Here is a 14365-nt window from a genome sequence, read left to right on the forward strand (position 1 = left end):
ATGTGTATATATATTTTTCTGCTTGTCTATTAGCGGCAATCTGTTAAACTGCCGTTCTTTCTTTTTCTTTTTTTTATGTCACAGTGTATTTACATGCCTTGTATAGCCCCTCCTGCATGGGCCATAACTGTTGGCCTGCAGTATTCTGAAATAAATAAATAAATAAGAAATGCGCTTTCATAAGTCCCGAGTGGTGAATATGCAAGGGCAGCTCGCCGAAACAAGAGCTTAAAAATAATTAACTGCTTACAAGGACAACTATAGATTTTGATGTGTAAAAACATGCGATGCACGGCGTAGGCAAGACAGCTTGCCGGCGAGATTCAAAAGCACGGGATAGCCCATGTAAACAAGCTATAGACAGTATTGGCGTCAAGGACTTGCCCTGGCGCTGTCTTCCAGAATCTCTCCGTGACAGACAGCGTCATCACGTGATACCAACCGCGAAATGTTCTACGTCTCCAGTGGTTCAGCCGCGGTTGTTCTTTTGTTGCGATCGTTGAATATGTGCCTCTTAGCTGCAAAAGAACCTGGTGGGCAGGCCAACGCAGCGCCATGGACGACGAACGAGAAGAAGCCACTTGCGTAAAAGGTGAGCTTTCATGAAATTTACCCAGCAATGTGTAACTGGACGCACTCAGACATCTCGTGTACCTTTACGTTTGCTGATGCAAGCGGCATTGCGCGCTCTCATCTGTTGCTTTTGCTGGGACGGTGCGCGGCCGAAAAATAAGGTTTCGATTTGCGTTGACTGCCGTGCATGATTCACGGCAACGCTCCACCCTAGTTTTGAGCGCATAAATAAATGGGCGAGGCACATGACGCTTTGATATTGATTTGAAATTGTTTTGGCGAGGCGACGTCCGACGCCGGGAACCGGATTTTCTGCGACACGGGCTTCTGAGCGCTATCGCGTTAAAATGCCATGACGAAAGATGGGTGACAACGCTGCCGTGAAATTTCTGCACCAGTTCGCCTTGACGTCGTGGAATATGTGGCTGTCTGCTCGTGTCTAGATATATTGTTATCTGATAAGAACAACAGTTTTTTGACAATATATGGGAATCTCCATTCCTCCGAAGGAAAGGAAATTGCGTGGGTATTTTCAGTTTATCCATTTGACCACGAAAATTCGTCTCCAAATTACCGACCTACTTCTTTAACAAGTACTTCTAGCAAACAATCAAAACATTTTATATTCAAAAATTCTGCAATCATTTTATAGACACTCTACGATTGCATAAAGGCACAACATTGTTTTTAAAAAAGTAATTTCTGCGAAAATAAACCTTAATATTTCACTCACCAGTTGTATCGCTCTTTAGAAAAGCCACTTTGCGCTGGATGTTTTAGTAAAGACTTTCGCAAGTGTGCTATAAGTTAGTAATTCTTAAATTACTGTTGCTTTCTTTAACTTTAAAATGTTGCTTTTTTAAAATTTAAAATAAATGGAAAATGTTATCGCATATCGCTCATAGTAGTTCCTCGCCATGTAGTGACTAGCAGCGAAGTACCATTCGCCATCTTGTTAATGGCATAGCAAAGGGAAATAGCTCCTTCGACAGTATAGCTACCGGCATGCTATCACAGTTGTGCTGAGTCATCATCCCACTGGAGTCTGCTACTTTATGTGAAGCAAGGGATTCATGTAATCACTATCATTCAGTATAGGCTTGTTTTTCCTCCAGCAATAGGAATAAGAAAATGCGCACATCAAATTAAATTTGCAAGGTAAGCAGTGAACGACCCAAACAACGTGTAACGTGTCCTTGTATGGTGCTTGTATATTTAATGCAATGTCAAAATCGGCCCTCTTTGAAAAAAAATTAAAAAAAAATAGAAAGAACTGCTCACTACGTCATCTTTCCGTAAATTAGCGTTGAAGGCCAACGCTTGCTTACGCACGAAAATTTTTGCGGCAACGCAAAACCATATGAAGCCTGTATGAGGGCAACAACTTTTTATTGCTATGTGATATAGCACGATTTCATATACATCGCAGTTTCCTTATTTCCCATTAGCATTTGATGCCTCCTTGTTTATTATGATTCGCGCATTTGCCGGTTTGTTAATGATATTGCGCTGTGCTTCAAGAAGGACCGTCCGCAAACAGTGAGGTCCGTAATGCTTACGAGCACCTGAAGCACAAGACCAGTGTGAGAATCAGGCAGTAAACAGAGGGCGAGTGAGGAAATAACAGACGCAATGCCCCATCGTGCGGAAAATTCTTATTTCCGGCAGCGCGTCGCAGAAAACGAAACTCGGTACAAATACAGATGGCGACCTTCGACTTCCGTATTAAGCTTTTCCTCCGTTTTCAGTGGATATGCATGTGCGACCTCACGCGTACAATTTCAGTTCACACACTCGGAGCGAAAATCGAACGCGAACATAGCAACCGCAGCTTTATCCGCTTCGACCAAGAGCAGCGTAGCTTTGATTTTCCACATGAGGCGCGTTTTCTTGGCACGCAAGAATCTTGAGTGTTGTAATGCAGTTCGTAGTTGTTTTAGAGGCTTCAGTTGAATATTCTAGGACAAAAGAGCACTTATTTAGGGTACTTAGGTAAGGTTAAAAGCCCCACATCACCTAGAGAAGGGGCTTCACAATGGTTTCGGCTTCACAGCAGCAGTTCTCTTGAGAACATCGTCCGGAGAGATATTGAGGCGCGAAAAACGGATGGGCGTGTCTTTTTCGATTTTGGAGGGCACAGTAAAGTTCGCTCTTCATTCTACCCGCAGGGCAATGGAAGCGACTGTAGCGTTACAGTCTTAGATGGTCACTCGGTAACTATCGCTTAGCTTCACTATCTTCACCGTGGATTCTATGCAGATTGCCTTCGCCTCCGACGAGGTGTGCTCTACAGCCGCCACTGAACTAAGCGCCATCTCTACTCCTGACACAACATCTACAGATGTCTTCAGCCCATTCATCACCAAGGGTTCGAGACCTTCGCAGCGATCTCCGCTTCTTATCAATCTGTAGCACTTCCGAACTTCGTTCGACTTCGCACACGCATTCTTAGTCCGCACATCTACGGTGGAGCACCGCTTCTACAAAGCCTCCCACTCACCACTGCAACAACGTCCGTATCGTGTATCCGAAGCGGACCACCGCGTCATAGCAGACCAGATCGACGACATGCTTCGTGGAGGCGAGATTAAACCTTTACAGATTGCATGGGCTTCTCCCGTGGTGCTTGCCACAAAGAAATACGGTTCCATTCGGTTTTGTGTAGATTGTCGGCGCATAAACAAGATCACGCGAGAAGCTGTTTCATTACTGCCGCAACGATGATGCTATGGACTGCTTACAAAGCGCCGAGTTCTCCTCTTCACTGGACTTGCGATCAGGCTATAGGCAGGTCCCGATGGCAGAAAAGGATTGCCCAAAAACTGTATTTCTTACCACTGATCACCTATACGAGTTCCCCGACATGCCTTTCGGACTTTCCAATACGTTTGCTACATTACAAAGGATGAGGGATAACGTTTTTCTCTCCCTTAAATGGATGATCTGTCTATGTTACCTGGACGTCATCGTGGTGTTCGCTCCTCCTTCCGCAACACGCCTGGGCTGCCTTATGCTCGTACTGCGTTCCTTCAGAAACGAGTCTACAGCTTCGTCTCGAGATATGCCACTTTGTCGCACCGAAGGCGACTATCCTTGGCCACATTATGTCCAAAGATAGCATTTTTCTTTATTCTGAGAAATTACAAACCAACTCTGTGTTTCCTAAGCCCGCTACAATGAAAAGGTTTGTCGGGCTGTGCTCTTATTTCCGGCGCTTAGTTCGAAAAATTGCATCGATCATATAGCATCTCACGAAACTGCTTCTTGCCGCAAAAAGACATCTCATGGTGGTCCCCTACCTCCGACCATGCGTTCACCACCCTGTGCCGTTTTTGCATGGCACTATTCTTCCCCATTTGTACCCTCAAGCTCTTACTGAAGTACATACCAAAGCTACTGGTATAGGTTATGGTGATGTTCTTAGATGACGTCATCCTGGCCACGAAGAATACATCGTGGCTTATGTGAGCAGCACGTTGACCAAGGCGGCGGACAATTACAGCGTCGCGGAAAAAGAGTGCTTAGCATTCATCTGGGTGATTGGCTAGTTTCGCCCTAATTTGTATGGCCGCTCTTTTGACATAGGGTACGACGACCATACGCTCTGTTGGCTTTGGAATTTGTAAGACCCATCTGGCCGCCTCGCTCGCTGGGCCGTGCAAATATAAACGTATGGTTTAACCGTGGTGTATAGTTCTGGGTGGAAGTATTCCGATGCTGAGGCTCTTTGTCGCTAACCTCTGTCGCTCGATGTCACTCGTGAGTCCCCTGTGAGCGTGCGTTGTCGTCTCTTGATTTTCACACTATTGCTGCGGGACAACAAAGTGACGCTTGGACTGCAACCTTTGTCAGCCTTCTCTCGGATAACTCAACACTTGCGGCATGTCAAACACTTTGGTGCCGAGTTCTTCATTTCGTCATCCGTGGTCGACTCCTGCGCTGACGCAACTATACCCCAGAGGGATGTATGTTTCCTCTTTCTGCTCGGACCTCCAGTGTGGCCACGCCGGCGTTTTCAAGACGTACGATCGATGTAGGCACCGCTCTACTGGCAAGGGATGTTGAGAGCTTTTTCTGCTCTCGCCGTGCATGGAAGGAACGCAACTCTCCACTGCAACTCTCGGCTCCAAGAAGTCTTGTAAAGTAAAATTAGAATGGCAGTAATGTGAGCAAACGGTGCATTTCGTGGACCGAATTGTTTGCTTAAGAGTCTGGTACTCCCAGAGCGTGGGGACAAAGAAAAGTCTGGCCATGCAATTAACCAGTGATTTGAGGAAATTTAGAGTATTTCTTTTTCCTGGAAATGGGAGAAAAACGTATATTTGTTTCGCAAAGTGAGAACCATGACACCATATCATTTTTCTTTGCGGCTTCCGTCATTTGGAATTCATTTTCGCGAGCGGCTTTCAAGAGCATCTTCATTGAGCCGGTAAATATCAGCACAAGCTAAGGTGATCAGCTGCACAGTTTTCAAACCGATGTAGCTGCGTTCCTACGAATATGCTTCCTGCTTTATTACTTGATTGAATTACTTGATTACTTGATATTACTTGTCAAGAAACCCTGATTGGTTTCTTGACTTCCATATTCCAAGTTCTGACAAGAAATTCGTCGTCAGCGCCTACGAAACATTACATTGCATGAATTGAAAAGATGACATGAGGCGAAGTAAATACATCAAATACATATGAAGTGCGATGCAAAATTAGTTCGCCATTTCGGCAATGACCGCCAATTAAAAGGACAAAGGAATGATGCACTTCGCACATAGTCTACCGGCTTCTGTGTTTGCAATATTTAGGGACATGGGCAATATTTAACACATATCATAGAATTACCTTCGCAGTTCTCGCTTTTTAAACAGGTGATCTGCGACCCCTTAATTGGCAATATGTATTGGGTGCATGTATCTTTTACACCTTGCCTGTCTGTTTTGTCTACCGATATTTGTATAGATTATTCCTCAAGGTGCTGGCTATCGCTCCACTGAGTATTCACTGAATATTTACCCTACATACACGTTACATTAGGTTGATTAATATCAGCGTGCCTTTCGCAGATTGCGATCATGTCTCACAGGTAAGTATTTCAGGAATGTCAATCTCCAAAGTTATCTTGTCGGGGTGGTCTTGAGAGCTGAGATCTTTGCCTGAGTTTCAAAACAATGTTTATATTGGAGGAAAAGTACAATGCTTACTCCAGGTCTAGTTATATCATTTTCGGTGTCGGTGACATCATTCAAAATAGTCATATTGCAAAATAGGGGGCTTTAACTTACACGCAACTCTCATGTATTTGTTTGGATAACCAGGCCAAGAAGCATAATTTCTTTAGCTGGCATGAGTGGCCTGTGAGACTAGCCGTCTTGTATCCTGTTGTTCAGGAGAACCGTGTAGGATATATAAATAAAATTTCTTGTTTATATAAGTTGTTTCATAGTGTGCGCATTGTAACACAATAGAGCAACATGACTCCAGGGTACAGAAGCATACATATGCATTCACATCCAAGATAATTTTTTTTTGTCATAGAAAACAGATTCCAAGCAGAGGGTTGCTTGCCTATGCTTAGAATGTAGGTGTTTCAGAAGTTACGTGTTTGACGGAAGCCCGTTTAGTCGGGATGGAAAATGGTGAGAAGGAAGAAAAAAAAACTGAGGCACTACGCCGACAAAAGTAAAATGTAAAAGAAAGGATGTTTAATTAGAGAGTAATAAGAGTAGTGTTCACAGGTGAACGTATCGCTACGATATATTGTATTTAGACTTTAGGGCGTGTTGACTACACATCTAATCTCAGGACGGTATGTTTTATATTTACCCCCAAAAATGCACGCGCTAATGAGTGACGCCTTAAAGGGTAGTGTTTGAGCATTCCATTTAGATTCCGATGGCTCCAATGAGCGTGAATGCCAGATGTGAAATGCTGCGTTTTTAGTTTTACCATAAACGATTGTTTCTGGTATTGTGATCGTGAGCAGTAAACCGTCATTCAGTCAGTGGTAGTGAATGTGTCCCCCAAGGTGTAGTCAGTTTGCTAAGCAAGTTCAGGACCGAGCAAGAGCAAAAAAGAAAAAAAAAGCTCAACCAAAGGCGACCAAGGTAACACTTCGTTTCAGCTCAGCCATTAGGCTCGGGTTTACTTGTATTGCTGCCCTGGCGCCATTCAGATTCTTGCAGATAAGGTATGTGTCTGCCGTAATTTGTTTCTGTGTTCCTTGTCTCACTATCTCTACTTGCATTGCCAGAGCAGTTAAGTAGTTACACGGATCTACGCGGCAGTGCAGACGAGTCTCACCCTCCCGACACCCCCGTCCCCCAAGTCTGTGGGCCCCCGAATCCAGATGCGTGTTTAACAGACAGCTCATTCGAGGCCAAGCCCTGCTTACCTACCCACGAGGCTTCTTGGCCTGGCTAAAATGCGACTCCTGCGTCCTCCTCTCTTATCGCCATTCTTCCGTTTTTAATGCGGTTGAATTGAACCTATAGCCTACATGAAGTAAAGCTTCCTTGCTCCACTTCCTCGCTGTTGTTTAAGCCCAAATAGTTGGGCTTGACATGTCAGAACCGAACTTCCAGTCCTGATCTGTAAGTGCCCTTCTTTGAGTCTGGTATTAATCGCTGCTGTGCTTGCTTATAGAGTTTTGTTTTAGGGCAGTAGGTGGAAGTGACGCCGTATTCTTTGATCTCCTCTGAGCAACCAGCTTGAGCGTCCAAATGCAAACGAAGAATGCGTTGAGTGCCGCCATCAAATGTAGCAGGCCGGTGTAGTCTCCATATGTGTCCCTGTAGTGCCCTGCGAAGTAAAAAGAAAGTGTATATTCATATCGCAATATCGAACAATAAATGCCCTACGTCATTTAAAAATGATGGATATAGGCAACATAAATTACACTGTCGGCGCATGAAAAGAGAGAAAGGGAGGGCCGTGTGTGCATATCCTAATCTCACAGGTGCAGATTCCCATATACATGTATAGTCCACTTCCGTTAGCTCGACCTTGACGGCAGCGATGAAACTGGCGGAATTATCCTGCCGGTTGAAATAACCACGATGTGAAACAAAAACATCAAAACAGACCGCTCAATTATTTCCCAGCATTTCCCTCATTGTAACGCACCTCAGAATGAAACACGTGCCCGTTTTTTTCGTGTAAGGTAGTAAATTAACGTGGAAATGACATAAAGCTCCCAAACAAAGTATCAGTCAGCTCTGCTGCATTTCACGCATGTGCTGCGGCAAAAAAATACGAAAGTGTGAAGGCGGTTTTCGTTAAGCATCCGGTTCCATCGCGCATTCAATTTTCATCCCAATGTTCATAGAAGCAAGGTGCGCGTTAGGATAGGCTAAATACCCCAATAAAATATTGGGTGCTGCAGCTATTTTTACAGAATGTGCACTGTAATACGGCGATAGCGCAGAAGAAATGCTTTGAAGCTAGTCGCGTGGCTCTTTGTCGTGTCTTGCGGGCTTTCTTTCGGACTTCGAAAAAGCTTTTGTGCAGCACGTATTGAGCAAAAGGAAGCTGGAACGGGAATATTTCAGGATGGTCTACAATTTTCTCATTCACACTTCTCTATTTCTTGAATATGTGTGCCAGCAGACCGTTTTTAACATGATTGGCTAAAATAATTGTGTGCACTAGAATACAAAAGCTAGCGTTCGCTACTCGTTTTGTTGGCGGGATAAAAATGAAGCTTGGAGGAGCTCGCTTCTAGTTACGTGATTAAGGAGAGATAGTTTTGTTCGGCGTCTACGCAGAGTGTTATGACATTTTTGAATTGAAAAAGAAAATTGCATTCTACCGACGGTCACGACCATTGAAGAAAGTGTACCAATTCTTTTATAGAAGTTTTTGAAAATACGAAGTAGAAAGAAATGAAGTACCAAGTTTACAGCTCCGCAACTTAGCAACAAAATGAGAATAGCATTTCGTACACTGCGTCTATCGATATATGTAATGTGGGCGATGACTCTGAAACACATAACAATTTTTTTGCGAAAGAAATTTTGTGAACACTCCAGACGCGCTTCTGCCGTCGCCGTCGCCGTGATGTTCCCCGTAAAGTGCAAGAGCAATGAAATCGACACCGCATGTCGTATGCTGTATGCGCGAATGAAAGCGCGTGAGGGTGAGCCGGCGGTCGCGGCTCTTTCGAGAGCGCGCGAAGGAAGAAAGCGGAGAGCAAACGCGCCGTTTTCCTTCACGCGAAAGGCTGCTGGGGGATGAGAGGGAGGAGGGGCGGGGAGGGGGGGACTGGCACTCTCGGCTCAATCTCGCGCGCCATATATGCAGGAAAGCGGGGACGACGCGCAGGAGGGAGCGGGGGCTGCTTCGACTCCGCAAACAAGTTCGTGCCTTGCGTCGCGGCGCGCGCGGTCACGTGCGCCTTATCTTGAAAGGGATCTGGGGACGGCTCAAACCTTTTTGCGCGCAGTGTTCTCGCCGCTCTTGCGTTGGTGATAGACCGCACGATGGCCCCTTCGCTCGCTGCTGCGTCCGTGCTAGCTCGCACCGGCGTTTTGACAGCGAATGTCCACGCTCAAGGAGAGTGATTTGTTCATGTTTGCTTGTGCGCCATGACAACATGCTTCTTAGCTCAGCTAGTAAGCGACCCGCCGTGGTTGCTCAGTGGCTATGGTGTTGGGCTGCTGAGCACGAGGTCGCGGGATCGAATCCCGGCCACGGCGGCCGCATTTCGATGGGGGCGAAATGCGAAAACACCCGTGTGCTTAGATTTAGGTGCACGTTAAAGCACCCCAGGTGGTCAAAATTTCCGGAGTCCTCCACTACGGCGTGCCTCATAATCAGAAAGTGGTTTTGCCACGTAAAACCCCAAATATTATTATTATTATCAGCTAGTAAGCGGATATTTCCAAGTTTATACGTCCGATCAAACTACTATCTTTACTTTGTTACTATCTTTAATATCGTTTCTATGTTACTCTCTTTGTTACTATCTACTATCTTTACTAATTTGTTATCGCAATCGATGCTTCGCCTTTCGGGTGAAACTGGGACTTTTGAGTAAGACCTTTCGCGAGACCGCCGCATCCTTTGTTACGATTTCCAGTAAGCGCTGCGATCATAACCATACTTCTTTGCGAGATAGGCTATATGAGATACTGTTTCCAGTAAGACGATTTTCGTTTTTGGCATAAACATTCAGATTTGTAAACTGTGAGCTTGAAAATTTTTTTTAAAGATTACCTACATCAGAAGAAGTTTGTAAGTACGGGATCATTCATCGAAATTCTGTTTCTTCCCGTCTATAGAGTTAGGTTCACACTCCTAAAACCAAACAATTAATTTCAATTGGTCCTATTGTGTGCAATCACAGGATTTCTGCTCTTCACGTGTACTGTTATTGGGTTATCATTGATGGACACGAGCAGGAGCGCCTTCGTAAGTGTTCTTCGCACATCTAATGGCTTCATTTCCTACAAGTTTTGTGCTCTCGGACGTTCGGCTCTGCTTCAGTATGCGAAGACGTAACATGTTCTAGCATTGTATGCAGAAAATAGAATGCACAGGTAAGAAAAAAAACAGTCATTTCTTCCCGCAAAAGAACCTACACCACTCCCTTATTTGTACAAATAAGCGCTGTAGCAAGTAGCTTGAAACAGCCGAGCCACACAGATGTCGTCATACACCACCACTTTGTCTAATGAGCGGCGGCAAAGGCTCAGTGATTAGCACGCCTAAGAACCACATGGGACGTTTAGCTGACCACTCAGTTTACCGTTTTGTAACTTGATCATGCAAGTGAACTCACCCTATTGCAGAAAAAACCATAACATACCATAACAGAAACTTGTAAACAATTATAGCAGAAATATACTTACCGATCAGTGGTGGACGGAGAAGAAGAGATACACCTGTGCAGAAGAACACACCACCCATAATCACCGGCAACGTGCCGATGCTGAAGTCCTTGACCAAGGCTGGTGCCAGGAGGCACGATCTTGACCCATACGTGGCACCCACGAAGGCGGAAGCCGTAATCATTTGCGGTAGTGTATTCGCCCAGACGAGCCACTCGTAAGTGAGTCCCTGCACTGCGAATCCGAGTAGCATGATCGATTCATACGATAAGGTACGCGAATCGATGGCGATGCCCACTACCGATCTGAAGGCGATGTCCGCTGCGGAGAAAGCTTGCAGGAAATAAACAACATTCGAAGGATTAAGGCCACGGTCGCTGGCGAGATCTGCTGGAATCAGGACAAAGACGCCAACTGTAAACACAACGGCGGCGTAAGACAATGCGTGAACAAGAAAAGATAATGTCAAGAATTGCCTCGCCGTTTTAGGAAGACTAAATGGTAGCAGGAACTTCTTGGCTTCCATCAGTTTAACGGAGTTCTTGCGTGAGAACTGCTCGGTATGAGAGATGCCATTTTTGTGTTTAGCAGAAGATGGTGACAACTGATCACAGTTTGATATTTGATTTGAGCGCTGAGATTCGTTTTCTTTGTCCATTCCCTTGCTGACATCTGCGTCCGCGTTGGCTGATTCAATCAAAACGCATGATACGTTTCCTTCATCCTCTTCTTCGCATTTCGGCGCTCTCCTAATTTTCTGCTTCGTCAACCATAGCGGGCTTCTGAGAACAATAACGGCTGGAACCGCATTTAGGAGAATCGCTCCGTAGAGAAGAAAAGCACCGCGGACACCGTAAGTGGTTCGGAAGAACTCGAGCAATGGCGAAATTATGACGGAGTTGAAGCCGAAAACTGTGAACACTAGGCTGGTGGCCGTTGCTCTTCGTTTCTCAAAGTGTTGGGCCACCAAAACATTGCAGGAAACGAACAAGCCGCACAACGCACCACCTGCAAGAAAAAAAAACAATAATAATATGTTCTCCTTGATGTGGTGAGTTTTCAAATTGTGTTTCAAGTAATCAAGAAATCTTGAGATAATGGTTACGAATATTGTTTCAATGTTATGAAATGCATTGAGATGAAACATATTGGCTTCCTCATCTGTTTACGTTTGCATTATCTACCATCAACCGAGGTAATTCCAATAAAACTTCCACTGTGACTCATTCGCATACAATATATGACATGTCAGAGTGCCCACCAGTTCTCGTGTCCGCGGGATCGGGCGCATGAACGACAATTTTACTTTATTTTGAGCGTTTTCTAGTATTAGAAAAAGAGAATAACGACTCCTTTTATTTAGAGAGACATCAAGTTTGCCGTACCAGTACAATCCTTGGTACAATCCTTGTATTAACAAATTCTTCAATTTCCTTGCCTTCCAAATGTTCTTGGTTTTGCACAATGAATATGAAATTCCTGAATAGGTAATAAGGTTGTTTCGCAATACATTTTATGCTCAGTTGCACATGAGATTGTTTCAGTAGGTGTATTCAAACATTCATTATTTAACGACTTATTAATCGCACTAGCGTGACTACCAGGGTGCCACGTTTTTTGAGCAATGGGACACACATAGGCAACCCCCACGACAAAACTATTGATCATATACGGACTAAAACACTCGCACACAAAAAACGTTGTCACCATTCTCTTAAGTATCAGTACTGATTGCAAGTAGCACACATCCTCGCATTCCATAGTCTGCAAACTCTTTCCTGCAAAGCTTCGTGCCAGTAACCGCATGGAGGCAAAAGGTTTATCACCACGTGGTCTTCTTCACATTAGAGACTATGGTTATACGCAAAAAGAAAATTATGCAAAGGCTCAGGCATTCAGTTCTCTAGTGCTGCCAGTTAGGGCTATTGAACGCGATATCCAGCAGAGTGAACACTTACCAAGAAGCAAATAAATTATAGAATACAACGAAGTAACTGTCAATGCTTCAGCAAAAATCATATACAGGACATATTATAAAGTATTGACGTTACTAGTAAATGGTTACCATGAACAAATCCAAAGGAAATTGTGATAAATAGCAGACTTTTCGCCAGGAAGCACAGACTCGCCCCAATTCCTGCCAGAGACGAGCACACTAAGAGGACGGCCCGGCAGGAAAAACGTTGGCAAAGGTAGCCAACTATCGGGCCTGCATTGAAAAAGAAAACGGAACACCGTAGGCATGCACACATTAAATAAATAACCCAGAGCGTTATTAGGCATCATTTTATGCTTTGAACAAACAACATACGGTTGTAACATATTTAGAATTCAGCAGAGACATGCTCCAAAGTGAAGTTATGAAATTAGGCCTTCCATGTGGTAGTAAAATGTAGGGCTTGGGAAGAACTGTTTAAAGAGTGCAGCCCAGAGATCCACGTTGAGCGTCACGTGGTAATGAGCACGAATGAAAGCACCTAGCAATAAGCGCCTGTCCAGGAAACGGGCATTTGAGTTCCGCTTTTAAAAAGGCATTGAATTTGCTACTAAGCATGACGTAGGTCCATCGGGCTTCTCCTGAAGCATCTACATTGCCTGATTTTTTATTTCTTTACCAGATTGATTTGATTTTAATTATACAACGGAATTCTCATCCTATATGACCTAGTTTAAAACGACTGCATGCCGAAAACCAAAGTTCACTTTGTGGATCGAATAGATGAAGCGAAAACATTTGAAGCAATTAACTATTGTGAGGAAGGAAAACGGGCAGCTCATCACCTACCTCCCATAACCGTGAAGGTACCCGCCAGCGACACGGGCCACGAAGCCTCCGCTCTGGTTACACCGAATGTCTCGACGATTCCGTAGAAGAAGATGCCAGCTATACGGGGCGTCGCCATGCCCAGGAACAGCACCCAGGCACAAAAGAAGGCGGTGATCCAGCTCCACCGAGAGTCGACTCCAAATAGAGGGTCATCCTTTAGCCGGCCTACACACACCATGACGCTTGGCACGGGCTTGTGGCCGTGGGTATTTGTAATCCTGTGGTACCTGAGTGTCGTAACCTCTTCGATGAGCTTCCCAGTAAAAAATGCAAGGATGGTCTATACGTTCAACGTTCACGTTTCTATAGTGGCTACTTTCAACTAAAAAAATAGTTATTCTCATTGGCCATAGTCAGAGTATTTAAACAGACATGCTCGATTTTGGCACGGACAAAGTTTCTTTCACACTATGCGGCACCGAGGCCGCCCGCAAGTTCATTGCATTCTTGCTTTTCGCGCCTCTCCACGGAGCAGTGGTGTGGGGGACGGGCATATCAAGCCTTAGCCGACGCGAAAACCCGTCTACGAGCGATAAAGACTCTTTGAAGTAGGTGCTGTGGGCTGGCTGAGCCTTATCTCTGTCATTCGCCGGTCAAACACGTGCACAAGGGAGAAAAATATAGTAAGTATTGCGGCAAGCTACAGAACCTCGCTGCTATCGTAGGAGATACGTTCATTAGGAACTGGGTTAGGCTGAAAAAAGCAGTTCAGTTGTTGGGTTTGAACAAGAGGACGAAGAAATAGCTATCGGCCCGGTTTCATTCATTTTTTTGTGGCCAGTGGTCTGTTTACGACGCGACAGGTTTGCTAGGTTTTAATATTTTCTAGTATCACCATATTTATTAGTAGCAAGAGAGAGTACACGAAAAAATAATAACAATATTCATAGGATCATTATTCTATCATACATGAAACAGTTCCCAGCCAGCTGCCTTGGCAGTTGACAAAGCTGGCTAACACACTGAGGGCTAATCTTGTATGCAAATACCCACGAAAGAGGTCTTATCTTATCCGTCCTTCCACCCATCTGTCTGTCTGTCTGTCTGTCTGTCTGTCTGTCTGTCTGTCTGTCTGTCTGTCTGTCTGTCTGTCTGTCTGTCTGTCTGTCTGTCTGTCTGTCTGTCTGTCTGTCTGTCTGTCT

The 14365-nt window shown here is 44.8% G+C and overlaps 1 protein-coding gene across 2 annotated transcripts; it reads right to left on the reverse strand.

Annotated features, from left to right (window-relative positions):
• Positions 1–7002: 7002 nt before the first annotated feature.
• On the reverse strand, positions 7003–13649 carry LOC135918116 (monocarboxylate transporter 3-like). 2 transcript variants are annotated; one of them, XM_065451773.1, is made up of 4 exons: positions 13182–13649; positions 12462–12605; positions 10418–11404; positions 7003–7367 (listed from the first exon to the last, which is right to left on the reverse strand). In XM_065451773.1, exons 1-4 carry the CDS (start codon positions 13399–13401, stop codon positions 7186–7188), a joined length of 1533 nt encoding a protein of 510 aa, XP_065307845.1. In that variant the 5' UTR covers positions 13402–13649; the 3' UTR covers positions 7003–7185. The 2 variants fall into 2 exon arrangements, with proteins under 2 accessions (XP_065307845.1, XP_065307846.1); XM_065451774.1 differs by lacking the exon at positions 12462–12605.
• Between the last annotated feature and the right edge of the window lie 716 nt (positions 13650–14365).

This window comes from Dermacentor albipictus, chromosome 8 (assembly GCF_038994185.2).
Source record: "Dermacentor albipictus isolate Rhodes 1998 colony chromosome 8, USDA_Dalb.pri_finalv2, whole genome shotgun sequence".
Taxonomy (NCBI): domain Eukaryota; kingdom Metazoa; phylum Arthropoda; class Arachnida; order Ixodida; family Ixodidae; genus Dermacentor; species Dermacentor albipictus.

Excerpts from the sequence above, each read along its gene's own strand:
- LOC135918116 (XM_065451773.1), bottom strand. The coding sequence starts at position 13,401 with ATGGTGTGTGTAGGCCGGCTAAAGGATGACCCTCTATTTGGAGTCGAC. Across the intron at positions 12,606-13,181 it reads TACCTTCACGGTTATGGGAG|GCCCGATAGTTGGCTACCTT; the intron begins GTAGGTGATGAG and ends TTTTCAATGCAG. Across the intron at positions 7,368-10,417 it reads TCTCCGTCCACCACTGATCG|GGCACTACAGGGACACATAT; the intron begins GTAAGTATATTT and ends TTTACTTCGCAG.